Source organism: Plecotus auritus (assembly GCF_963455305.1).
Source record: "Plecotus auritus genome assembly, chromosome: 5".
NCBI lineage: Eukaryota > Metazoa > Chordata > Mammalia > Chiroptera > Vespertilionidae > Plecotus > Plecotus auritus.
The window spans coordinates 184,717,053-184,743,873 of record NC_137776.1 but is presented as its reverse complement, the minus strand read 5'-3'; the positions used below and the strand labels follow the sequence as shown (position 1 = coordinate 184,743,873).

General features: G+C 67.1%; 1 protein-coding gene across 1 annotated transcript in view; it reads right to left on the bottom strand.

Annotated features, from left to right (window-relative positions):
• The window catches only part of COL5A1 (collagen type V alpha 1 chain), a 115,835-nt gene that overhangs the window by 60,828 nt on the left and 28,186 nt on the right, over positions 1–26,821 (bottom strand). Inside the window, 15 exon segments of the mRNA XM_080668549.1 lie at positions 779–832; positions 1,364–1,417; positions 2,102–2,158; positions 5,937–6,017; positions 6,019–6,030; positions 6,705–6,779; positions 9,069–9,131; positions 9,318–9,359; positions 10,448–10,504; positions 10,650–10,823; positions 11,909–12,109; positions 12,820–12,957; positions 18,339–18,470; positions 25,107–25,269; positions 26,143–26,356. Coding sequence (XP_080524675.1) covers positions 779–832; positions 1,364–1,417; positions 2,102–2,158; positions 5,937–6,017; positions 6,019–6,030; positions 6,705–6,779; positions 9,069–9,131; positions 9,318–9,359; positions 10,448–10,504; positions 10,650–10,823; positions 11,909–12,109; positions 12,820–12,957; positions 18,339–18,470; positions 25,107–25,269; positions 26,143–26,356 — 1,517 coding nt within the window.

Here is a 26,821-nt window from a genome sequence, read left to right as displayed (position 1 = left end):
GCACCGAGCGGCGGCTTCCCGTGCAGCCAAGGACAGCGCCCCGCCCGGACGGCCAGAACCGGAGTCCGGCTGCTGGACGCCTCCAGGGGCTCTGCTCCTGGGCCTCGCCATCCGGGACGGCCAGCAGGGGTGACGCCACGCGCCCCTCTGTGCTTGGAGGCGACGGCATGAGGCGGCAGGCGAGACCTCTCGGCGGGGGAGGGCGCAAGGGGCCAGGTCAGCCTGCGGGGCTGCCGGCCGAGACTCGGGGGAGAGGGGGCCCTGACGTCCATCCTTTTCACCGCTCGGGATCCAAGCTAAAGTCTGGGTGCTCAGGCCCGGCCGGCGTGGCTCCGGGGCTGAGCGTCGACCTGTGAACCAGGAGGTCCCAGTGCCCTTCCCGGTCGGGGCACAGGCCCGGGCTGCAGGCTGGATCCCCAGTGTGGGGCGTGCAGGAGGCAGCCGATCCACGATTCTCTCTCATTGACGTTTCTCTCTCTCCCTCTCCCTGCCTCTCTGAAGTCAATCAAAATACATTTTTAAAAACGTTTGTTAAACTAAATGCACGTGCTCAGGACGGAGGCCGGGGAGGCCGGGGAAGCAGAGGCAGACAATTTCTGGGAGAGGCACCGTGGGCTCGGCTCGCCCGGGGTGGGGGCCGGCAGGAAGGCCGCCCAGCCTGGGACACAGGAAGCAGCAACCGGCTTCCGGCCCAGCCTGCTCGGAGGGCGTGCAGGGCCCACGGCTCGGACCCCCACCCGCCGGTGCCCAGCCCGTCAGGGGGCCTGAAAACACTCACCCTTCTTCCAGGCTTTCCGGTTGGGCCGGGCGGGCCCTGCACCCCTCGGGGGCCCTGTCCGAGGTCAAAGGGTAAAAAAGGTCAGTTCCTGTCCAGGTGTCTCAGAGACAAATGCAAATTCTTGTCCCCGAGGCTGGTCCTCCTAGCTGCTAACTCGAAGGCACCCACCCCCGGGACAGGGCGAGGGACCCGCTGCGGCCTCCAGCCGCGGTCACCTATACTTCTGTCCCCTCCAGCTTCCCACCAAGCGACAATGCCCACGGGCTTCCTCGAAGACATGCAGCCTTCAGGGCACCCCCCCCCGCCGCCCCCCGCCCAAGTCACCGCCTCCCACACCCAGAGACACCCCTTCAAAGAGCCCAGCCTCTCCTCCCCGCCCCCTACCCAAGTCACTGCCTCCCACACCCAGAGACACCCCTTCAAAGAGCCCAGCCTCTCCTCCCCGCCCCCCACCCAAGTCACCACCTCCCACACCCAGAGACACCCCTTCAAAGAGCCCAGCCTCTCCTCCCCGCCCCCCACCCAAGTCACCACCTCCCACACCCAGACACCCCTTCAAAGAGCCCAGCCGGGGGGCTGACGCACCTGCGGACCCATGTCGCCTGGTTCGCCCTTCAAACCTCCGCTCCCGGGCGGGCCCTGGGGAGACACGGCTGGTTAAGGAACGCGCGGCAGGGAAAGGCTGCGGGGGGCCGGGGTTGGGGCGCAGACACGACCGGGATCCCCCGTGGGCAGGGCTCCCTGTGAGGGCGGCGACCCAGCCCTGCCCGCCGGGGACCGGACCCCACCGCGGGGATGAGGGCTCATTGTTTGGGTCTCTTCCTAGTTTCCATGGAAACTGTGGACAGTGAGGGGGACCAGAGCCACAGAGCCACGGTGACCTTCCGGGTGACCTTGACCACGGGGGGTCGGGGGGCAGGCTGCGGCTCAGGCCGCGTTCGGACATCCCAGGCCCGCAGCCAGGCAGGATGCCGGAGGGGGCGCCCGAGCCAGGCCCACGGGGAGGGCTCTGAGTATAAGCAGGTGGGGGGGGGCGGGGCAGCCACATCTCTCTCCCAGGGAATGGCGGTGGGGACACGGAGCATTTAAAGGTCCGTGCAGTCCCCGGGGTCCCCTCTGCAGGCCCCGTGCCCCACACACTGCACTCAGCTGACCCCTCAAAAGGAAGAGGCCCAGAGCCTGGGGCAAAGCTGCTGAGGTTTCCGGGCCCCAGGCCCACGCAGGCCCCGCCCGCCAGGGCCGCTCCCCACCAGCGCCAGCGAGTCAGCGCCCTCTCCTCTCCCACCCTCACCGCGTGCCCCAGCTCCCCCACTGGTGACTTACCACGGGGCCAGGCCTCCCGGTCAGACCCATGGGGCCGGCAGGGCCCCTCAACGCCAGCTGCGAGAGAAAACAGGATGGGCTGAGAGGTGAGTGGCGGCCAGGGGCAGGGGCAGGAGAGGCTGGGGCAGGAGGGGCTGGGGCAGGAGGGGCTGGGGCAGGAGGGGCTGGGGCAGGAGAGGCAGGGGCAGGAGGGGCTGGGGCAGGAGAGACTGGGGCAGGAGAGGCTGGGACAGGTGGGGCTGGGACAGGAGGGGCTGGGGCAGGAGGGGCTGGGGCAGGAGGGGCTGGGGCAGGAGGGGCTGGGGCAGGAGAGGCAGGGGCAGGAGGGGCTGGGGCAGGAGAGACTGGGGCAGGAGAGGCTGGGACAGGAGGGGCTGGGGCAGGAGGGGCTGGGGCAGGAGAGGCTGGGGCAGGAGAGGCTGGGGCAGGAGGGGCTGGGGCAGGAGGGGCTGGGGCAGGGGCGGCTGGGACAGGAGGGGCTGGGACAGGAGGGGCTGGGGCAGGAGGGTCTGGGACAGGAGAGGCTGGGACAGGAGGGGCTGGGACAGGAGGGGCTGGGGCAGGAGGGTCTGGGACAGGGGCAGCTGGGACAGGAGGGGCTGGGGCAGGAGAGGCTGGGACAGGGGCAGCTGGGACAGGAGAGGCTGGGGCAGGAGGGGCTGGGGCAGGAGGGGCTGGGGCAGGAGGGGCTGGGACAGGGGCAGCTGGGACAGGAGAGGCTGGGGCAGGAAAGGCTGGGGCAGGAGGGGCTGGGGCAGGAGGGGCTGGGGCAGGAGAGGCTGGGGCAGGAGGGGCTGGGGCAGGAGGGTCTGGGGCAGGAGGGGCTGGGGCAGGAGAGGCTGGGGCAGGAGGGGCTGGGGCAGGAGAGGCTGGGGCAGGAGGGGCTGGGGCAGGAGAGGCTGGGGCAGGAGGGGCTGGGGCAGGAGAGGCTGGGGCAGGAGGGGCTGGGGCAGGAGGGGCTGGGGCAGGAGAGGCTGGGACAGGAGAGGCTGGGGCAGGAGAGGCTGGGGCAGGAGGGGCTGGGGCAGGAGGGGCTGGGGCAGGAGAGGCTGGGACAGGAGAGGCTGGGGCAGGAGAGGCTGGGGCAGGAGGGGCTGGGGCAGGAGGGGCTGGGGCAGGAGGGGCTGGGACAGGAGCGGCTGGGGCAGGAGGGGCTGGGGCAGGGGCGGCTGGGGCAGGAGGGTCTGGGGCAGGAGGGGCTGGGGCAGGGGTGGCTGGGGCAGGAGAGGCTGGGACAGGAGAGGCTGGGACAGGAGGGGCTGGGGCAGGAGAGGCTGGGGCAGGAGGGGCTGGGGCAGGAGGGGCTGGGACAGGAGCGGCTGGGGCAGGAGGGGCTGGGGCAGGGGCCACTGGGGCAGGAGGGGCTGGGGCAGGAGGGGCTGGGGCAGGAGAGGCTGGGGCAGGAGGGGCTGGGGCAGGAGGGGCTGGGGCAGGAGGGGCTGGGGCAGGAGGGGCTGGGGCAGGAGGGGCTGGGGCAGGGGCGGCTCGCTGGGAGGCGGTCGGAGGCAGCCCAGAACCACCCCCTCGGCTCCTCGGGGCTCGCAGCACCAGCCACGACGGGACCGGGACCGGGACCGGGATGCGAACAGAGGAGGCGGGGTGGACCCAGGCGGGCGCCTTTCCCGCTTTGGGGAGGGCCCTCCCTCCACTTGGGGTGCTCAGAGCCTCGCGCTGACCTCCTTGCTGGCTCCCCAGCCCCCGCCCTCGGAGTGAGCTGGCAGCACAGCCCGGGTGAGCCTCACACGCGTGCCGGAGCTGAGCAGCGTTTTATTCTGAGAGGCGCGTCGGGCGCCCTCCAGGGGTTGGGGAGCCCTTCTGAGGGGGAACTCAGTCCCAGAGGCAGCAGCCGGGGAGCCGCCGCCAGCAGACACCTGTGGGGGTGTCCTCCCCCGCCTGCGAGACCCCGTCCACCCGCCCACCACGGGCGCCCGCCCGCCCCGAGTCAACCTGCCCCGCCCCGTGCTAGCTGCGCCCACTGCGCCCTCAAGAAGCGTTTCATGTGGGAAGAGGTTTTGTTTCAAAATCCGGCCAGCCCCCCGCCCCCTGCCCCCCGCCCCCCGCCCCCCGTCCCCCCGGCTCCTATTACAAGGCACCAGGCTACGCGGCCAGCAGGCGGGCAGGTACCGCTCGGCACCCCGTGGGCAGTTCACCCACCGCGGCCACGCGATGCTCCAGCTGCCCCCCCCTCCCCCCGTCCCCCTCTGACCGTCAGCGCCACCCGCTGGCTGGGGCCTCGGAATCGGCAGCGAGGCTGCTGAGCGGCGCCCGCCATGCCCAGTACGGGCGCCCCGCTGGCCACCCCGCCCAGCGCACAGGGGCGTCCCTCTCTCTCCGGGCCTCACCTCTGTCTCAGCTCACTGACCCGCTCCCGTGCGGAGCCGAGCGGTGAGGACACAAAGGCTCCGCGGGACCCCAGGCCCAGCGAGAGGCTCTCGGAAGTGTCCACCCGTCACAGGGACCCTCACTCACCCGGGCCTGCTGCAGGGGGCTGGCCCTGTGACCCCCGTGCCCCACCCCCAGGACCCCCCACTCACCCGCGCCTGCTGCAGGGGGCTGGCCCTGTGCCCCCCGTGCTCCAACCCCCAGGACCCCCCACTCACCCAGGCCTGCTGCAGGGGGCTGGCCCTGTGTCCCCCGTGCCCCACCCCCAGGACCCCCCACTCACCCGGGCCTGCTGCAGGGGGCTGGCCCTGTGTCCCCCATGCCCCACCCCCAGGACCCCCCACTCACCCGCGCCTGCTGCAGGGGGCTGGCCCTGTGTCCCCCGTGCTCCACCCCCAGGACCCCCCACTCACCCGGGCCTGCTGCAGGGGGCTGGCCCTGTGTCCCCCGTGCTCCACCCCCAGGACCCCCCACTCACCCGGGCCTGCTGCAGGGGGCTGGCCCTGTGTCCCCCGTGCTCCACCCCCAGGACCCCCCACTCACCCGGGCCTGCTGCAGGGGGCTGGCCCTGTGTCCCCCGTGCTCCACCCCCAGGACCCCCCACTCACCCGGGCCTGCTGCAGGGGGCTGGCCCTGTGTCCCCCGTGCTCCACCCCCAGGACCCCCCACTCACCCGGGCCTGCTGCAGGGGGCTGGCCCTGTGCCCCCTGCGCCCCACCCCCAGGACCCCCCACTCACCCAGGCCTGCTGCAGCGGGCTGGCCCTGTGTCCCCCGTCCCCCATCCCCAGGACCCCCCACTCACCCGGGCCTGCTGCAGGGGGCTGGCCCTGTGTCCCCCGTGCCCCATCCCCGGGACCCCCCACTCACCCGGGCCTGCTGCAGGGGGCTGGCCCTGTGTCCCCCGTGCCCCACCCCCGGGACCCCTCACTCACCCGCGCCTGCTGCAGGGGGCTGGCCCTGTGTCCCCCGTCCCCCATCCCCAGGACCCCCCACTCACCCGGGCCTGCTGCAGGGGGCTGGCCCTGTGTCCCCCGTGCCCCATCCCCGGGACCCCCCACTCACCCGCGCCTGCTGCAGGGGGCTGGCCCTGTGTCCCCCGTTCCCCATCCCCAGGACCCCCCACTCACCCAGGCCTGCTGCAGGGGGCTGGCCCTGTGTCCCCCGTGCCCCACCCCCGGGACCCCCCACTCACCCTGGCCTGCTGCAGGGGGCTGGCCCTGTGTCCCCCGTGCCCCACCCCCAGGACCCCCCACTCACCCGCGCCTGCTGCAGGGGGCTGGCCCTGTGACCCCCGTTCCCCACCCCCGGGACCCCCCACTCACCCGCGCCTGCTGCAGGGGGCTGGCCCTGTGACCCCCGTGCCCCACCCCCAGGACCCCCCACTCACCCGCGCCTGCTGCAGGGGGCTGGCCCTGTGCCCCCCATGCCCCACCCCAAGGACCCCCCACTCACCCGCGCCTGCTGCAGGATGGCTTGAGCCTGGGACTCCTGGGCTGAGACCATGGGGCCTTTGGATCCGGCATCGCCACCCCCCTCCAAACCGGAACTGTGGGTGTAAGACGGGGGTCACCAAGGGCGCTCTGATGTGGGTGCCACGCTGGGCCCCAGGGCTGGGCAGTGCCCACGGCCTCTTGGGTGAAGGCGGGCCTCGCAGGTCTGGTTGGGCAGCTGCTCCCCCCCCCCACCCCCCCCCCCTCCCCGTGCACGCCGACCAGCCCCAGACTCCTCCCCGAGGCCTGGGCTCCCCGTGAAGGAGATGCCCCAGGACCCTCACCCACAAGGTCACGGGCAGGGCAAGCTCCCAGAGGGACCCGCTGGCAAGCTCGCCCACTCGGGTCCAAGTGGTGACGGGGTGTTTGACACCAGGCAGCTGGCACAGCTTTCCTCCAGGGACCTGACTCCACCCCCTCTGAGGGGGCAGCCCTGGGCACCCCTGGGGTCCACTCCTCTGCGAAGGCGCCCCCTCCCCCAGGAGCCTGCCTCTAGGACACGGTGTGCCCTGGTTGGGGCGAGTCTGTGACCAGGAGATTGTCCCCCTCAGAAACAGAGCCCAGGGCCCACTCCCCATCGGCCGCACACCCCCATCGGCCACACACCCCCATCGGCCACACACCCCCATCGGCCGCACACCCCCATCGGCCACGCGCCCCCATCGGCCACACACCCCCATCGGCCGCACACCCCCATCAGCCACGCCCCCCCACAAGTCGGGGTACTCACGGGCAGCATGAGCATGGTCCCAGGGGGGCCGGGCAGCCCGTCGGCCCCCGGCAGACCTGGTCGCCCAGGGGGACCCTGTGGACAGAGGGGCCGAGAGGGCCTGGTCAGAGTGCAGAGGGACGGAGCTGGGCCGGGGGGAGGGGGGGAGCCACGGCCCAGCCGGAAACACACTGGACAAGCACAGAGCAGCGCAAGGCGCCGTGGCTGGAATATTCCAGAACCCAAGGCCAGAGAAGGGGGTGTCGCTGTGGGATGGGGATGGGGATGGGGAAATGCTCCCGGGGAGAGGGATGAGGAAGGAGGAGGTCCGGGCGGGTCCAGAGAGGCGACACTCCAGGAGGGTCAGGGAAGGAGCATCGGGGCATCCACCCTGAGCACACCCCGTCCGGGTCTCAGCCCCAGACCGGCGGCAGAGCCGGCTCAGAGCGGACTCCTCTGCCTGTCGGTGAGGGCCCGTCCGCCCGCTGACTCTGCGTGGGGCTGCTCAGAGGGAAGGTGGTCAACGCGGCCACCTGCTCGGACGGACACGGGAGCCCCTGCTCGGACACGGGGATCCCCTGCTCGGACACGGGGAGCCCCTGCTCAGACACACGGGGAGCCCCTGCTCAGACACACGGGGATCCCCTGCTCGGACACAGGGATCCCCTGCTCGGACACGGGGAGCCCCTGCTCGGACACGGGGAGCCCCTGCTCAGACACACGGGGATCCCCTGCTCGGACACGGGGAGCCCCTGCTCAGACACGGGGAGCCCCTGCTCAGACACACAGGGAACAACACTGAGGTTGAGAGAGGTCAGTCACATCCGGCACAATGCACAGCGCGTGACCCCCTCCTTCATCGAAGAGAGAAAACAGCATCTGCTATGCCACGTGGCCCCTCTCTTTGACGTGTGCACTTGGCCATGCTCGTGGGTCCAACTGCTGACAGCTGTGGGAGGACCAGCGCCACCCGTCTCCCGCGGGCCTTTGGAGTGAGCCGGGTAGACACGCAGCCCCATTGCAGCATTCAGGCCATGAGGCGGGAGAGCAGGCCCGCCTGCTTGTCTGGAACTACGGCGGCGGCAGGGGAAAGGGGGGCGGGCGGGGGCAGCAGGATGCCAGCAAGCCAGGGACCACGGGGGCCAGGCAGCCTATAGGTCAGCTGAGGCCCTGCCACGAAGAATGAGCTGCCTACTCTGGGCCCCCAGAGCCACCGGCCACATACATACAAACACATGCACACATATACACGCATGCACACAAACATATTTATGCACATGCATGCTCACACATACACACCGGTACACACATGTGCACCCACACACAGATTCACACAAACATGCACACACAAATGGCAGAGTCCTGCTCGAGGCCCCACCCAGGCGGGACGCTCAGAGGTCACCCGGCCACCGGGAGCCAGGGGAGCCTCCTGCGTCCCAGCTGCTGACCCGGCGCTCTGCGGCTCCACCCGCGGGCATCCGGCCAATCGCCCCGGGCACCGCCCACAGCCCGAGGGCCTGACAGGCAAACCCCGGGGCCTCCCTGCGGAGCAGCTTCCGGTCAGGCCTCAGGCACCTGCCACACCACACCGCGCGCCGGGCCCTGGGGGTGCACGCCCATTAGGGCACACACACGCCTCTCTCACCCACGGCTTAGCCAACTGTCACATGGCTACTCATGAGTCCAGCACGGAAACCAACACGCGAGGCTGAGGCTGTAAAAGCCGAGCTGAGCGGGTACCCACAGGCTGCAGTACCGCAAAGCCCCACTAGGTGTCAGAATGAACTTGCGACCTCCTGGGTCCGGCCCTCATGCCTCCTGCAGGGACCCCGAGGCGCGTCCCTCTGACCAGGGTGACCCCAGGATGTACCCATCTGCTCCAGAGCAAGCCCCCCTTGATTTCCAGGAAAGAAGGGGACCAGAGGGAATCGAGGCCGGGGGTTCTCGGACGAGGAAGGGTCCTTGCACATGCACATGCACATGCACGCTCACACGTACACACCGGTACACACATGTGCACCCACACACAGATACACACAAACATGCACACACAAATGGCAGAGTCCTGCTCGAGGCCCTACCCAGGCGGGACGCTCAGAGGTCAGACGATGCAGGGCGGCCGCCCCTTGCCGTGTCCTGACCGCCACTGGCGGCCTCGGTGGGACAACAGCGTGCTGGGTCTTACTTGCACGGTGTCGCCTGCCCCAGCCCCGGGCCAGAGCCGACCGCCCCTCATCCCGAGGAGACTGGGCGCAGGAAGCGGGTGGCGTGAGAGGCTATGGGGCCAGGACAACTCGGACAAGGAAGTCGCCATGGCAACGCCCGTCACAGAGCAGGGGACACAGGGGCGAGCCTGTGGAGCGAGGGGACCCAGGCGGCCCTTACCCTTTCTCCAGGGTCGCCCACTTGGCCCGTGGGACCCATCGTCCCTGGAGGTCCTGGGAGGCCCTGGAATTAAAAACAAATTCAGAGCAGAGTTCAAAGCGGCGGCCACGCAGCACCCGCTCCCACGGGCCAGCCCCCGATGTCGGCACGCGGCGGCGAACCCTTCTCTTCCGTCAGGAGTCTAAGGGGGTCCCTGATCGCCCGCCTCGGCACCTCCCGCACGTCATGGAAATAAAACGAGACACTCACCGCGGGGCCTTCGGGGCCTGGTGGTCCCTCCAAGAGCATGCCCTGCGAGGACGGGACAGGGACGCGCTGAGACCCGGAGCCCGGCCCCCCGCAGACCCTGGCCCCCCGCAGACCCTGACCCCCCACGGACCCTGGCTCCCCACAGACCCTGACCCCCCACGGACCCTGGCCTCCCACGGACCCTGGCCCCCCGCGGACCCTGGCCCCCCCTGGACCCTGGCCCCCCGCAGACCCTGGTCCCCCGCAGACCCTGGCCCCCCGCGGACCCTGACACCCCCCACGGACCCTGACACCCCCCACGGACCCTGGCCCCCCGCAGACCCTGGCCCCCCCATGCACCCTGGCCCCCCATGGACCCTGGCCCCCCACGGACCCTGGCCCCCCATGGACCCTGGCCCCCCCTGGACCCTGGCCCCCCGCAGACCCTGGTCCCCCGCAGACCCTGGCCCCCCGCGGACCCTGACACCCCCCACGGACCCTGACACCCCCCACGGACCCTGGCCCCCCGCGGACCCTGGCCCCCCCATGCACCCTGGCCCCCCATGGACCCTGGCCCCCCACGGACCCTGGCCCCCCGCGGACCCTGGCCCCCCGCGGACCCTGGCCCCCCGCAGACCCTGGTCCCCCGCAGACCCTGGCCCCCCGCGGACCCTGACACCCCCCACGGACCCTGACACCCCCCACGGACCCTGGCCCCCCGCAGACCCTGGCCCCCCCATGCACCCTGGCCCCCCATGGACCCTGGCCCCCCACGGACCCTGGCCCCCCACAGACCCTGGCCCCTCCATGCACCCTGGCCCCCCATGGACCCTGGCCCCCCACGGACCCTGGCCCCCCGCAGACCCTGGCCCGCCACAGATCCTGGCCCCCTATGGAACCTGACTCCCCACGGACCCTGGCCCCCCACAGACCCTGGCCCCTCCATGCACCCTGGCCCCCCATGGACCCTGGCCCCCCACGGACCCTGGCCCCCCGCAGACCCTGGCCCGCCACAGATCCTGGCCCCCTATGGAACCTGACTCCCCACGGACCCTGGCCCCCCACGGATCTTGGCCCCCCACGGACCCTGGCCCCCCACGGACCCTGGCCCCCCACGGACCAGAGAGACCAGGATAAGAAAATGTCCTTACGGGTTCGATGATGGCGGGTTCTCCCTTTTGACCTTTCTCGCCCCGCGGCCCGTCAATCTGGGGGTGAGAAGCGCAGACGGAGAGAGAAGGAGGGGACAGGGAAGGCGGAGGGGACAGTGAATCTGTGATCACGCTTCCCCAGCATGGCCCCCCTGGCTGTCACGCCCCCGGAGGCCCCCAGGAAGGGCCGCGCCGCACTCACCCCCTCGAAGATGGTGTCCTGGTTGGCGGGCATGCCCGGCCCGATCTCGGACGGGGACACGGTGGGGTCATAGTAGGGGTCGTAGTAGCTCTCGTTCTCGTCCAGGTTCTTGATGGTTTCCTCCGTGAACTCCCCGTCCAGGTCCTCCTTCCCCTCCGCGGGGGGCGGGGCCGGCTGGGGGCAGAGGGCGGCGTCAGGGGAGCCGCAGAGAGAGGCCCCTCCCTGCTGGGCTGCGGGCCTCGACCTGGGGCTCGGGGTCAGCGGCCTCCCAGGCCTGGAGCCTAACTTCTAGGGCAGCGGCTGGGGTCCCTGGGGTCTCTCCGCACCTCCTCACTCTCACCGCGACCCGGGCCCCTCGGCTGTGCCTGGGGAAGTCTGTGCCCTCAGGGTGCCACCACGGGTCTCAGCGTCTCGGGATAACATGACCCTAATCCAGGGGTCCTCAAACTACGGCCCGCGGGCCACATGCGGCCCGCCGAGGACATGGATCCGGCCCGCCGGGGGCCGCTGCCTGTCCTGCTTAGCAGCCGACGCGTCCCGGGCCCGCAGTGCGCATAGGAATTTGTTCATAGTTTTTTTTTTAAACTATAGTCCGGCCCTCCAACGGTCTGAGGGACAGTGAACTGGCCCCCCGTTTAAAAAGTTTGAGGACCCCTGCAAATCCCACGCCCGCGACACGGGGGTCTGCCCCCAGGAGGACCAGTGTGTCCACTCCGTGGCCGCCGAGGATGTGGCCAGTTCTCTGCCACGCGTCCAAAACGGAAGCCATCCTTGCGCTATAGACGCTTACGGCGGACCAAGGGTTAAGTTTCCTACGTGCGGGGCGCTGTGCTGGGTCCCTCCCCAACCCAAAAGCTGGGCAACAGCCCCGGAGGCGGGCGCCTGGGGGGGCCACGCGGTGACCGAGAACACAGATCCGTCCCCCCAGGCCACTGCCCAGGGGCACCCGCCTCACGTCGTGTCCAGGTCCCCGGCGCGAGCCCCCGTCCAGCCTGACGCGCCCAGGCCACAGGCCGGACACGGTGGGTCTGCAAGCACCGCCCTCGCCCGCCCCCGCCCGAACCCGATGCCTGGGGCGGGGCTCACGCCCTCCGCTTGCAGATGAGCAAGTGACCCCGCGGAGAGCCGCTCGGTGGCCCGCGATTCCCAGCCGCCCGGCATCGGCGGGGAGCAGGGAGCGGGAGAGGCCGAGCGAAGCAGCCGGTGGGGCGGTGCGGGGGACCCGCCCGGCCGAGCCCACGCGGGAGAAAAGCAATTACGTTGGAGGCGTTGGCGGTGCCGGCCGTGCTGGCGGGCACCTCGGCCCCCAGGCCCTCGCCGTAGCTGTCCTCGTAGGGCGCCGGCGTGTAGTAGTCCTCGCTGGGGATGTAGTCATAGTCCAGGGCGTCCAGCTCCTCCTTCCCGGCCCCCTCGCTGGTGTCGGGCACGGCAGGGGCCCCCGTGGGGGGCACAGTCAGCTCCTGAGGGCCGGGGAGAGGCGGAGCTGGGTCTTGGGGTTCCTCTGACCATTCAGCCAAGACCCCCGTGGAGTCTGGGTGCCGGGCCACCCCGGGGCCCGGGAGGAGGCAGCCCAGCCAGGAGGATGCTGGGAACGGACCCCACACATGGAAAGGGTGAGTTGTAGCTCAGACACTCGTCTTGGAAGTAAGGGAGCACGCCCTGGCTGGTGTGGCTCAGGGGATGGAGCGCCGGCCTGAGGACCAAAGGGGTCTCGGGTTCGATTCCCGGTCGAGGGCACGTACCTCGGTTGCAGGCTCGATCCCCAGCCCCGGGCCGGGGTGTGCAGGAGGCAACCAATCGATGTGTGTCTCTCACATCGTATTTCTCTCTGTCTCTCGCTCTCTCTTGCACTCTCTCTAATAATCAATGGGAAAATACCCTTGGGTGGGGATTAACCAAAAAAAAAGTGAGAGAACGTTCCAGACAGAACAGGATAAGCCAGTCTCCCAGCACCTTGGGGAGGGACGGTGCCCCCTCACCCTTCAGCCCCTGAGGTCACACGTCACCAAGGACACCCTCTGCCGACACGCATCACAGGAGGCCAACCCATGGGGCCAGGCCTCCACCCCCGCCTCCTGGGTGGCCCCACATTCACACCACAGCTTCCTCCCTCCCCCGTCCCCGGCCCCTCCCCCTCCCCTCACCGGCCCCACTGCCCGCCCGGCCTCACCTCGGCAATCTCCGTGGTCTCCTTGGCGGCCTCCACGGGCTCCTTGGTGGCCGCGGGCTCCTTGCTGGGGTCGTCGGTGTCCTCGTAGTAGGGGTACTCGTAGTAGTAGGGCTCGCTGTCCCCGTCGCCCTCCGGGTACTGGGAGGAGACAGGCTCATGAGGACGGAGGGGCCGGTCAGCAGACCCCTGCTCTCTCCACGCCAGGCTCGGCGGGAGGCGTGAACTCCAGAACGCCATGGCCCCAGCGGGCACGAACCCCTCCAGCAACGGAAGCTGAGCCAGCCCCCGAGAGGTCCAGGGCGGAAACGGGCCCAGGTCCCCTTCGGAGAAAACTGAGTCCCCAGAGGCTCAGTCACTCTGACCCTTTAGAACCCGAGGGTCAGTCAACCGGCCCAACTACGGCTCTGTCCCCCAGGAGGGAGGGCCCCCCGGCCACAGTGGGGAAGCCCGGCCCCAGGACATTCGCACGGCAGGGACCCGGAGGCCTGGCCGCTGGGACTCCGCTGGGAGCACCGTCCAGCAGTGGGGGAGGGTCAGACGGGCCTGGGAACCCGCAGCCCCCTGGGGCCACGCCTTGTCTGGCAGAGGTGGAAGGAGGGAGGCCGGGGGGAGACGAAGAGCAGTCTGGGTGCTACGTACAGAGATGGTGTGGGAGCGGAGCAGGGCTGGGTGCTATGTACAGAGATGGGTGTGGGAGCGGAGCAGGGCTGGGTGCTATGTACAGAGATGGTGTGGGAGCGGAGCAGGGCTGGGTGCTATGTACAGAGATGGTGTGGGAGCGGAGCAGGGCTGGGTGCTATGTACAGAGATGGTGTGGGAGCGGAGCAGGGCTGGGTGCTATGTACAGAGATGGTGTGGGAGCGGAGCAGGGCTGGGTGCTATGTACAGAGATGGTGTGGGAGCGGAGCAGGGCTGGGTGCTATGTACAGAGATGGTGTGGGAGCGGAGCAGGGCTGGGTGCTATGTACAGAGATGGTGTGGGAGCGGAGCAGGGCTGGGTGCTATGTACAGAGATGGTGTGGGAGTGGAGCAGGGCTGGGTGCTGCGTACAGAGATGGTGTGGGAGCGGAGCAGGGCTGGGTGCTATGTACAGAGATGGGTGTGGGAGCGGAGCAGGGCTGGGTGCTATGTACAGAGATGGTGTGGGAGCGGAGCAGGGCTGGGTGCTATGTACAGAGATGGTGTGGGAGTGGAGCAGGGCTGGGTGCTACGTACAGAGATGGTGTGGGAGCGGAGCAGGGCTGGGTGCTATGTACAGAGATGGGTGTGGGAGTGGAGCAGGGCTGGGTGCTACGTACAGAGATGGTGTGGGAGCGGAGCAGGGCTGGGTGCTATGTACAGAGATGGTGTGGGAGTGGAGCAGGGCTGGGTGCTATGTACAGAGATGGTGTGGGAGCGGAGCAGGGCTGGGTGCTATGTACAGAGATGGTGTGGGAGCGGAGCAGGGCTGGGTGCTATGTACAGAGATGGTGTGGGAGTGGAGCAGGGCTGGGTGCTACGTACAGAGATGGTGTGGGAGCGGAGCAGGGCTGGGTGCTATGTACAGAGATGGGTGTGGGAGTGGAGCAGGGCTGGGTGCTACGTACAGAGATGGTGTGGGAGCGGAGCAGGGCTGGGTGCTATGTACAGAGATGGTGTGGGAGTGGAGCAGGGCTGGGTGCTATGTACAGAGATGGTGTGGGAGCGGAGCAGGGCTGGGTGCTATGTACAGAGATGGTGTGGGAGCGGAGCAGGGCTGGGTGCTATGTACAGAGATGGTGTGGGAGCGGAGCAGGGCTGGGTGCTGCGTACAGAGATGGTGTGGGAGCGGAGCAGGGCTGGGTGCTATGTACAGAGATGGGTGTGGGAGTGGAGCAGGGCTGGGTGCTATGTACAGAGATGGTGTGGGAGCGGAGCAGGGCTGGGTGCTGCGTACAGAGATGGGTGTGGGAGTGGAGCAGGGCTGGGTGCTACGTACAGAGATGGTGTGGGAGTGGAGCAGGGCTGGGTGCTATGTACAGAGATGGTGTGGGAGTGGAGCAGGGCTGGGTGCTACGTACAGAGATGGTGTGGGAGCGGAGCAGGGCTGGGTGCTACGTACAGAGATGGGTGTGGGAGCGGAGCAGGGCTGGGTGCTATGTACAGAGATGGGGTGGGAGCGGAGCAGGGCTGGGTGCTATGTACAGAGATGGTGTGGGAGCGGAGCAGGGCTGGGTGCTATGTACAGAGATGGTGTGGGAGCGGAGCAGGGCTGGGTGCTATGTACAGAGATGGTGTGGGAGCGGAGCAGGGCTGGGTGCTATGTACAGAGATGGTGTGGGAGCGGAGCAGGGCTGGGTGCTATGTACAGAGATGGTGTGGGAGTGGAGCAGGGCTGGGTGCTGCGTACAGAGATGGTGTGGGAGCGGAGCAGGGCTGGGTGCTGCGTACAGAGATGGTGTGGGAGCGGAGCAGGGCTGGGTGCTACGTACAGAGATGGTGTGGGAGTGGAGCAGGGCTGGGTGCTATGTACAGAGATGGTGTGGGAGTGGAGCAGGGCTGGGTGCTATGTACAGAGATGGTGTGGGAGCGGAGCAGGGCTGGGTGCTATGTACAGAGATGGGTGTGGGAGCGGAGCAGGGCTGGGTGCTATGTACAGAGATGGGTGTGGGAGTGGAGCAGGGCTGGGTGCTATGTACAGAGATGGGTGTGGGAGCGGAGCAGGGCTGGGTGCTGCGTACAGAGATGGTGTGGGAGCGGAGCAGGGCTGGGTGCTATGTACAGAGATGGTGTGGGAGCGGAGCAGGGCTGGGTGCTATGTACAGAGATGGTGTGGGAGCGGAGCAGGGCTGGGTGCTATGTACAGAGATGGTGTGGGAGCGGAGCAGGGCTGGGTGCTATGTACAGAGATGGTGTGGGAGCGGAGCAGGGCTGGGTGCTATGTACAGAGATGGTGTGGGAGTGGAGCAGGGCTGGGTGCTATGTACAGAGATGGTGTGGGAGCGGAGCAGGGCTGGGTGCTACGTACAGAGATGGTGTGGGAGCGGAGCAGGGCTGGGTGCTACGTACAGAGATGGTGTGGGAGCGGAGCAGGGCTGGGTGCTACGTACAGAGATGGTGTGGGAGTGGAGCAGGGCTGGGTGCTATGTACAGAGATGGTGTGGGAGCGGAGCAGGGCTGGGTGCTATGTACAGAGATGGTGTGGGAGTGGAGCAGGGCTGGGTGCTATGTACAGAGATGGTGTGGGAGCGGAGCAGGGCTGGGTGCTATGTACAGAGATGGTGTGGGAGTGGAGCAGGGCTGGGTGCTATGTACAGAGATGGTGTGGGAGCGGAGCAGGGCTGGGTGCTATGTACAGAGATGGTGTGGGAGTGGAGCAGGGCTGGGTGCTATGTACAGAGATGGTGTGGGAGCGGAGCAGGGCTGGGTGCTGCGTACAGAGATGGTGTGGGAGCGGAGCAGGGCTGGGTGCTATGTACAGAGATGGTGTGGGAGCGGAGCAGGGCTGGGTGCTATGTACAGAGATGGTGTGGGAGTGGAGCAGGGCTGGGTGCTATGTACAGAGATGGGTGTGGGAGCGGAGCAGGGCTGGGTGCTATGTACAGAGATGGTGTGGGAGCGGAGCAGGGCTGGGTGCTATGTACAGAGATGGTGTGGGAGCGGAGCAGGGCTGGGTGCTATGTACAGAGATGGTGTGGGAGTGGAGCAGGGCTGGGTGCTATGTACAGAGATGGTGTGGGAGCGGAGCAGGGCTGGGTGCTATGTACAGAGATGGTGTGGGAGCGGAGCAGGCTGGGTGCTATGTACAGAGATGGTGTGGGAGCGGAGCAGGGCTGGGTGCTATGTACAGAGATGGTGTGGGAGCGGAGCAGGCTGGGTGCTATGTACAGAGATGGTGTGGGAGCGGAGCAGGGCTGGGTGCTATGTACAGAGATGGTGTGGGAGCGGAGCAGGGCTGGGTGCTATGTACAGAGATGGTGTGGGAGTGGAGCAGGGCTGGGTGCTACGTACAGAGATGGTGTGGGAGCGGAGCAGGGCTGGGTGCTATGTACAGAGATGGTGTGGGAGCGGAGCAGGGCTGGGTGCTATGTACAGAGATGGTGTGGGAGCGGAGCAGGGCTGGGTGCTGCGTACAGAGATGGTGTGGGAGCGGAGCAGGGCTGGGTGCTATGTACAGAGATGGTGTGGGAGCGGAGCAGGGCTGGGTGCTATGTACAGAGATGGTGTGGGAGCGGAGCAGGGCTGGGTGCTACGTACAGAGATGGTGTGGGAGCGGAGCAGGGTTGGGTGCTACGTACAGAGATGGTGTGGGAGCGGAGCAGGGCTGGGTGCTATGTACAGAGATGGTGTGGGAGCGGAGCAGGGCTGGGTGCTATGTACAGAGATGGTGTGGGAGCGGAGCAGGGCTGGGTGCTATGTACAGAGATGGTGTGGGAGCGGAGCAGGGCTGGGTGCTATGTACAGAGATGGTGTGGGAGCGGAGCAGGGCTGGGTGCTATGTACAGAGATGGTGTGGGAGCGGAGCAGGGTTGGGTGCTACGTACAGAGATGGTGTGGGAGCGGAGCAGGGCTGGGTGCTATGTACAGAGATGGTGTGGGAGCGGAGCAGGGCTGGGTGCTATGTACAGAGATGGTGTGGGAGCGGAGCAGGGCTGGGTGCTATGTACAGAGATGGTGTGGGAGCGGAGGAGGGCTGGGTGCTATGTACAGAGATGGTGTGGGAGCGGAGCAGGGTTGGGTGCTACGTACAGAGATGGTGTGGGAGCGGAGCAGGGCTGGGTGCTATGTACAGAGATGGTGTGGGAGCGGAGCAGGGTTGGGTGCTATGTACAGAGATGGTGTGGGAGCGGAGCAGGGCTGGGTGCTATGTACAGAGATGGTGTGGGAGCGTAGCAGGGCTGGGTGCTGCGTACAGAGATGGGTGTGGGAGCGGAGCAGGGCTGGGTGCTACGTGAAGAGATGGTGTGGGAGCGGAGCAGGGCTGGGCAGGGCTCTCGCTGGCAGTGGGGGAGGAACTGCCAGCAACGTTCACCAGGCGCCGCTGGGCTGTGAGGGCAGGAGGAGGCGAAAGACGAACCCCAGACCGCAGAGGTCACGGGGAGGGGACGAAGCTCAGGACATGATCCTGAGACCCTCGGGACGAGGCTGCTCCTGGGCGCGGCCACACTGGGGTCAGAGGGCGCGTCGTGCACAATGAGTGCCCTCAGTGCCCCACGGACTCTGCCCGGGGCACCTGCGGCACCTCTGCTCCCAGACCCCCTGCCCGGGCCACAGACCCCCTGCCCGGGACACAGACCCCCTGCCCGGGCCACAGACCCCTGCCCGGGACACAGACCCCCTGCCCGGGTCACAGACCCCTGCCTGGGCTAAGGGAACAAGAGACACCTCGTCATTGCCATCTTGCTTGAAGCTTAGGGAGAGGGTTCGTGACACACATCCTGGGTGACTCGGTCATAGTCCTGCCCGGTGGGTTATTGACCATGGAGGTGCCACCGCCCCGTCCCCCGTCCCCCCGCCTGCCTGGCCCACTGCCCCCCCCACCAGCCCAGCTGCCAACTCACGTATTCGTCTGGGTTGGGGTCCTGGGACTGGGGGGTGTCAGGGACGGCAGTGTCGCAGTCGGGGCTGTAGTGCTCGCAGTAATCGTACGCCGCCCGGTGGTCTGAGACGAAGAGCAGCTGCTGGATGTCACCCTGGAAAAGGACAAGAGCCCTGAACAAGCGGCTCAGGGGCCCCAGCGGGGACCCAGGAGACCAGCCCGTCCTCAGCACCGCCTTCCTCTCAGCTGCTGCCTCCAAACCACCCAACCAGGCTGTCTGCCCACGCGTCCATCCGTTATCCGTCCATCCACCCAACAACCCACCATCCATCATCCATCCATCATCCATCCACCATCCATCATCCATCCACCATCCATCATCCATCCACCATCCACCATCCATCATCCATCATCCATCCATCATCCATCCACCATCCATCATCCATCCACCATCCACCATCCATCATCCATCATCCATCCATCATCCATCCATCATCCATCATCCATCCACCATCCATCATCCATCCACCATCCATCCATCATCCATCATCCATTCATCCACCCACCATCCATCCACCATCCATCATCCATCATCCATCCACCCACCATCCACCATCCATCATCCATCCACCATCCATCATCCATCCATCATCCATTCATCCACCCACCATCCATCCACCATCCATCATCCATCCACCATCCATCATCCATCCACCATCCATCATCCACCCACCATCCATCCACCATCCATCATCCATCATCCCATCCACCATCCACCATCCATCCACCATCCATCATCCACCCACCATCCATCATCCATCCATCATCCATCATCCATTTATCCACCCACCATCTATCCACCATCCATCATCCACCATCCATTCATCATCCATCATCCATCCACCATCCATCATCCATCATCCATTCATCCACCCACCATCCATCCACCCATCCACCATCCATCCATCATCCATCATCCATCCATCATCCACCCACCATCCATCCACCATCCACCATCCATCCATCATCCATCATCCATCCATCATCCACCCACCATCTATCCACCATCCATCCACCATCCATCATCCATCCATCATCCATCATCCATCCACCATCCATCCACCATCCATCCATCATCCATCCACCATCCATCCACCATCCATTCATCCACCCACCATCCATCCATCATCCATCATCCATCCATCATCCATCCACCATCCATCCATCATCCATCCATCATCCATCATCCATCTATCATCCATCCATCATCCATCCACCATCCATCCACCATCCATCCACCATCCATTCATCCACCTACCATCCATTCATATATCCCTCCCTCCATCCATCCACCCTCCATCCAGTAGCAATTCCCGAGCATCTCCCAAATGCTAGCCGCTGCATCACACACAGGGGCACAGCCATGCCCAGAGCTGCATTGCCTGGTGGCGCCCACTCCCCCTAACACCTCAGCCTTCCTGAAGGGCAGAGCCAGGAGGGCAGGCCATGAGCTTGACCCGAGGAGTGAGACCATCCTGCCCGTCAGAACCACAGGCCCAGCCAGGCGCCGGCCCTCCCGGCTCTCACGTGGCGAAGGTGTGCGAGCCCTTCTCTGTGCCAGGAAGGCAGAGAGAGACGCAGGAGGACCGGAGTGGCCTCCACCCGGTCACTAAGCGTGGTCCCTGGGCGGCCCCCGGGGGGTGTGGGGCAAGGCGCTGGTGTGCACAGCTCTGCAGCGGGATCTGCATCCTCCCTGGCTGCCCAAACTGGCCCAGGGCCGGGGTGAAGGGGGTGACTCAATGGCAGAATGGAGTCACGGTCCTAGAGTCCAGACTAGGCCCATAGCACCTGATCCTGGAGGCGCGCGGCCCAGCTTGGGTTCCAAACCCCCAGTGAGGAGCCGGAGCTCAGAACTCCGCAGGCAGAGCCGGCTCCTTCGCACGGCTCTCCAGTCAGCCCGGTGGCCCTGCCTCTGGCCACGCACAGGTGGGCCCTCCTTCCGCAGTGACGCTGACCGCAGCCCCGCAGCCCTCCGCCACCCTGCCGCTGTCTCCTCCCTCTCAGGGGCGGGGAGGAGGGGTGCAGCCTGGGGCCCCACCATGGCACACGGGCATCGCAGCTCAGCACCTCCCCTGCCTTCCTGCTGGCACCCGACCCAGAGGGCCCGCTCGCTCAGCAAGGTCCTGACATTCTCCACCTCCCATGACTGTTAGAGCTGCCTCTCTCCTCCCCTCCCCCTTCCGCTCCCTCCCCGCCCCTTCCCTCCCTCCCACCAGATGTCAGGCTCCTGGCTCGCAGTTGAAGCTCTCGGCAGAAGAGAACTTACGACAGGAACAGTGAATCAAAACCACACGTTTTTATTAAGCAACAGGACTTCTAGTTCAAATTCCATCCAACTCAAATAAAATATTCCCCTCTCCCGGCAGCCCGCCATCTGAACGGTGCTCTCCCGGGCAGTCACGGGAGAGACAGGGGCTCGGGGCGGCGGGGGCAGCGTGATGGCGGCGCTTGGTGTGCCCTGGATGGAGCAGCGGCCTGGCGAGGGGCCTGGACGCGCCCCGCCCACCACGGCGTCCCCGTGCCCCGGGCGCCAGCCCAGCCCAGGCCACGAGCCTCAGGAACGCAAGCTGCCCCTGATCCTACCTCTGACCCCCAGGCCATGCCCGCTAATCACTCACCCGGCTCCAGTGCCACCCCGTGGTGCCCGCCGTGCCCAGCCCCTCGCTCTGGCAATGGCCAGCTTCTCCTCTTATGCCCACTTCTTTCCCGGCCAGGTCAGCGGGCTCAGCTGAGCCCTGGAAGCTTCTGCCACCCCGCCCAGCTCGTCACGCCACCCCGCTCTGATGCCAGCCTCGATGCCAGGGCAGCCACCCGCGGCCCGTCTCCGGCTGCAGCTGCCGGACCCCAGGACGCACGCGTCCTCGGCCTCGCTGTGCCAGGAGCATTTCGCTGAGGGCGTCGGTTCTGCCTTTTCCGATAATGAGACTGCACCCAGCCTGCACCTCTGCTGGGAGCGGGCTGGGAGGGGGGTGCGCGGGGGTCACAGAGCTCGCGTCAGGGAGCTTTGCCACCTCGGGGCCGTGGGCACAGAATACGGACGTCCGTTTGCCCAAATCCGCTGACCCCGCGCCTCCCAGCCTGGCGTGTCTGTGACGCACTCCTGGTCCCTCTTCTGTGCCCTTAATTCTGCGTCCCCCTCCCAGCGACACCCCGGCCCCCGCCGGCCTCTCCCCGCAGCAGGCCAGGGTCCCTCGTGTCGCTTTTCCTGCGATGTTATAGGCTGATTTTAACGGGAGCGCTTCACACTCAGGAAGGGGGACACACAGACGATGTGAGAAGAAGACACAGGCTCCCGTTGGAGGTGGCGGGGGTTGGGGGGTAAGGGGGGGGTCGGCAAGCCCGCGGCCCTGGAACAACCCAGCCTCCGGCCGCCGGCGCGCACGGGCCACACCTCTGCAGAGACCCGGGGACAGAGGCGGGGGTTCGAGGCAGCACACCTGGCTTCCATCGCAACCAAGTGAAACTGAAGAGTGCTCCCCAAAAGCACAGAGCCTGGTTTCCAGGTCGGCATAACGGGGGGCCAGGGGGAGGGGGCGCACGCCGGGTGGGGGCTGCGGGGAGGGCGAGCCCGGGCCGCACTGACTTCACACGCCACCGCGTCCCTGCTCAGCTCCTCACACGGACGACGGGCCGTGATGTTTGCATCGTGAGTCACCATGGAAAAGCGGGGCTCCCGCCAGGCGCGAGGTCATTGTTTCCATGGGCTTTGGAGAAGCTGGAATCGGGGGCCAGTCTGACACCATCAACGTGAGCTTCAAGGAGGGCCCTCCTGTGCCCCCGGGCCCCGCACCCGGGTCCCGGCCTGCGACGCCCCCACGACCTGGCAGCCCAGCCCCATCCAACTCGCACCTGCCCCTCCAGCTGCTGCCCCCCCCCCCCGCCCGGGGCGTGGCTCCTGGCTACTCACACCTGCGCTGGTGCAGAGAGTCTCCGTGGGGAGCGGGGGCCCAGGGTGCAGGGATGGGCGGGGGGTGGTCACGTCCCAGCCTCATGGGACCCTGAAGTGGCTGGAGGGACTGTAGGGCCAGCTTAGTGAGCTGAGAGGGGGCGCTGCGTCCCCAGACGCAGAGGTGGGCTGCAGAGCCAGCGTCAGGGCCAGGCGGACGGGCCTCCTGCTCCAAAGCCCACCAGGCTTTACAAAGAACTTGGGTCTCAGCCCCGTCCCTGCCACTGGGCGGCCCTGGACAGGTGGAGGCCCGGCCCAGCCAGGCACTCGGAGGCCCGCGCCCTCGGAGGCCCGTGCACGGTGCCTGGCAGCCCATGAGCAGCTGCCCCGCCCTTCCCCCTCCGGACCTCCAGAGAACAAGCCCGTGGGGACGGGTGACCACGGGGCATGGGACACACACTCTGTGACAAGCTCCACCGAGGAAGGAACACAGACCCGGCACAGCCGCAGAGAGAGCCGAGGCACCGACACAGGTGACAGGGCGCCAGGTGCCTCCTCACCAGCTGCAGGCCTAACCCCTCACCTCATCCACCCAGCCCTGAGCTTGCTCGTTTGTAGAAGAGGGTGATGTGACCTCCCTCACAGACACTACCGAGGGCTGAGTGCGAGGGTCCCTGCAGGGAGCTCAGTGGCCAAGAAAACAGCCATCACCACCACCATCACCATTATCACCACCACCACCACCATCATCACCACCACCACCACCATCATCACCACCATCACCATCATCACCACCACCATCACCACCACCATCACCATCACCATCACCATCACCACCACCACATCACCACCACCACCACCATCACCATCACCACCACCACATCACCACCACCACCACCATCACAACCATCATCACCACATCACCATCACCATCATCACTACTATCATCACCATCATCACCACCACCACCATCACCACCACCATCACCACCACCATCACCACCACCACCATCATCACCACCACCATCACCATCATCACCACCACCATCACCACCACCATCACCACCACCATCACCACCACCACCATCATCACCACCATCACCATCATCACCACCACCATCACCACCACCATCACCACCACCACCATCACCACCACCACCACACCATCACCACCATCACCATCACCACCATCACCACCACCACCACCACCACCACCATCACCAACATCACCACCACCATCACCATCACCACCACCATCACCTGACAAAGACTCCCCAGCCTCCCCCACACGGAGGCCGCCATCCCTGGCTGTTCATTCTTTCACTCATTAACCAGCACGTGCGGCGCCTCCGTGTGAGCCTATGGACACGGGGATACAGCCGTGTTCCTGACCTCCCGTTTCAGCCTCCTGGCGCTGCCTTGGGAAGCAGCCCCAGCGACCGGGCGACGAGCTGCCCGGGGAGGCCCCTGCGCTGGCGCCACACACACACGCCTCCCCACACACACCCTGGGTGAGGCCCTGTGATTGTCCCGTTTCACAGATGGAGACACTGAGTCTGACAGGCCGGTGAACGACCAGGCTGGGTCCCACCCGCCCGAGCTCGGCGGGGCTGCCCATCGTGGTGGATTCTTCCTGTCTGTGCTCGTGGGAAAATGGCTTTTCTGGCTCAAGGAAACGGTATTTGTTTCAGGACCTAATTTTTTAAAAGCTCGATGAAGCTGTTTCCTGACTCTCCAATAAAAGGCACAGTCAGGCGCACAGGCCTAGGAGTCACAGGCAGCACAGCTACGCACGCTGACCCAACCCACACCCTCCCCTCCCCTCCCCTCCCGCCTCCCGCCTCCAACTCCACTCGGGAAGGCAGGCTGAGGCAGCAGTGACCCCAGCTCCTGGCCCTGAGCGGGTACCCACGCCGAGCACTCCACAGCGAGCCCAGGTGGGCTCCCCGACATCGCTGAGGCGTCACGGCTGGTCCCCGTGCGTGACAAATGAGAGTCCTAAGGTTCAGCGCTGTCCCTGCTTTCCCTGGCTCCTCCCACCGGCGTGGTCTACGCCAGCAACAACTCCGTCCCCGTCTGTGCGACCCCCAGGCTCCCAGGTCAGCCCGGCAGCCCGCAGCGCGCCCCGAGGGTGTGTCTCCGTAACTTGCAAAAGTTGGCACTGCCAGCGGGGTCCAGGCGCCAGCCCCCCTGCCGCCCCACAGGCTCAGGGGCTGGGAACTGCTCTGCCAAGGCGGGCAGTCGGGCAGGCGGGCAGGACCCACAGACCCCCATCTCCACCAGGGGTGGCTGCTCGGACCCCTTCCTGGGTGTCCACGCCTCCCCCCGCCCCCCGACGCTGGTGAGTGCCAAGGACAGCCCTAACACCGGTCAGCGCGTCCTCCCGGGAGGGCAGTGTATGTGGGGGGGTCTGTCTGCCCTCACCCTCTCGGGTGCCCGGGGCACCGCTGGCTCAGAGCCCGTCTGAACTGTGGCCCCACGCGCTGGCCAAGCTCTACCCCCACGTCCACCCACAGGCGCTGCCCCTCCCCGGGCCGGCCCTCGGATGTGAGAGGGCAGGTCTCCCCTCCAAACTGGCCTCTGGGAGACCCGGGTATCGGACTCCCCGGACGAGGGCGGCCTCCACGGTCCTCACGGGGCCCCTCCACCCCCATGAGCCACACACGCTCATCGGGACGGCAGCAGTGGCTTCAGACCCGCAGAGACCACGGCCACGGTGGACGCCAGCCTGTCCACCCCCCGTCCACGGCGGACGCCAGCCATCCCCACCAACAGCGACCCCTGAGCAGCGGCCGCTCGCCGATGCGGGTCCGCGTGGCGCGTGCGACAGCCGCCCTCCGCTCACCTCGAACACGTCCTCGTCCAGGATGCGGGTGCCGAACACGATGATGCCGTTGGTGTCGATCATGGGGTGGTCGCTGCGGTCCAGGAACTTGGTGGCCTTCTTCTTACAGTCCAGGATCAGGGTGACGTTTTTCTTGTGGACGCTGAGCGCGATTCTGTGCCACCTGCAGAGAGAACCGAGGCGGACAGCTGGGCGGGTGGAGGGGGCACGGGTCTCGGGCGCCAGTGCAGGGGGCTCAGCGGCAGATCATGGAGGACACGGGGAGGAAGCCCCTCTCCCTGCGATCAGACCCCGGCCACACCAGGCACCCCCGCGACACGCCGCCCTCCGCCCCGGACGCCTCCGATTTCTCGTCTCTCAGGCGGGGTCACCGTCTGAACCCGAAGTTCACGGGGAAGCGCCGAGCGCAGGCTCTGGAACCCAAGTGGGCTCGCCAGGGGGCCATGGGCCGGGGCGCAGGAGGGGACAGCCCTGTGGGGGCCGCCTGAACCCCACAGCAGAGGGCAGGCTCCGGGGAAGGCGTGCTCGACGGGGAACCGTGGCACCCGGGGACCCACACGGCACTCTCAGCGAGAAATTCCGGCGTCGCGAAAGGCCTTCCTTGCACGTGGCGTCCTTTGTGCCAGCCACCAAGGAGGCCACGGTCACACCGCGGGGCCTAGGTGTCTGCCCACAGAACCTGGGAAGCTCTGCCTGGGTTCCGTAATTCCGCCCCGCACCCGATGCGCCTGTGCCCGCCAGGGTGCCCTAAATCCTCCGTGGGACACGTGGGGTACAGCCGCACGACCTCCTCGCGTCCCTTCCGAACCGAGGGGCTGGCGTTTGCCCTGCACCCAGGGGAGACGGAGGCCCAGGGAGAAGGGCCGGGACCAGCTCGTGGGGCTCCACACCCAGCGCTCCCCGCCCGTGCTCACCAGAGGGCCCTCGGCCCTGCTGCCATAACGCACGGCCTGCGGGACGCCCTGTCTGCCCGCGGGCCCCGGGGGCCTGCCCAGACGCTCCAGCGGGCCTGGGTGGCCGAGGGGCGCCCACTTACTTGCCATCCGACAGGTTGATGCCCCGGAAGAGGGGGTAATCTTCGGGCCCCGGCTTCCCCGTGTGGTCCTCGTAGAGGAAGACGGGGGAACGGCCCATCTCCAGGCCGAGCTGCTGGATGCCCTGCTCGTTGTAGACGGAGACCAGGAAGGCCTGGCTGCCCTTCTTGGCTTTCACAGTGGTTAGGATGGAGAAGTCCTCGGGGAACGCAGACGCTGGGGCAGAGGGCAGAGGGCAGAGGTCAGAGGGCCGTCGGGAAGCCGCCAACCTCGCCCAGCCACCAGCTCAGGGACCTGGCACCCCGGCTGCAGAGGACGGTGCCCCTGGATCACACCGTTCCTGCAGCCCCGGCTGTCCCCACGTGGCTCAGTTCAAGTGCAAAGCTGGCGGGTCCTTCCAGCTGTGGGCCTCTCTGCGGCCGGCCCGCTCCGCCCCCACCCTGTAACACATCTGAGTGTAAGTCAGGGGTGGGCAAACTTTATGACTCAAGGGCCACCATGGGTTCTTAAACTGGACCGGAGGGCCGGAACAAAAGCGTGGATGGAGTGTTTGTGTGAACTAATATAAATTCAAAGTAAAGGAGCGGAGGGGAGAGCAAGAGAACCGGATAGAACAGCCGGATCCGGCCCGCGGGCCGTAGTTTGCCCACGGCTGGTATAAGTCCTAGCGAGGACCCCGGG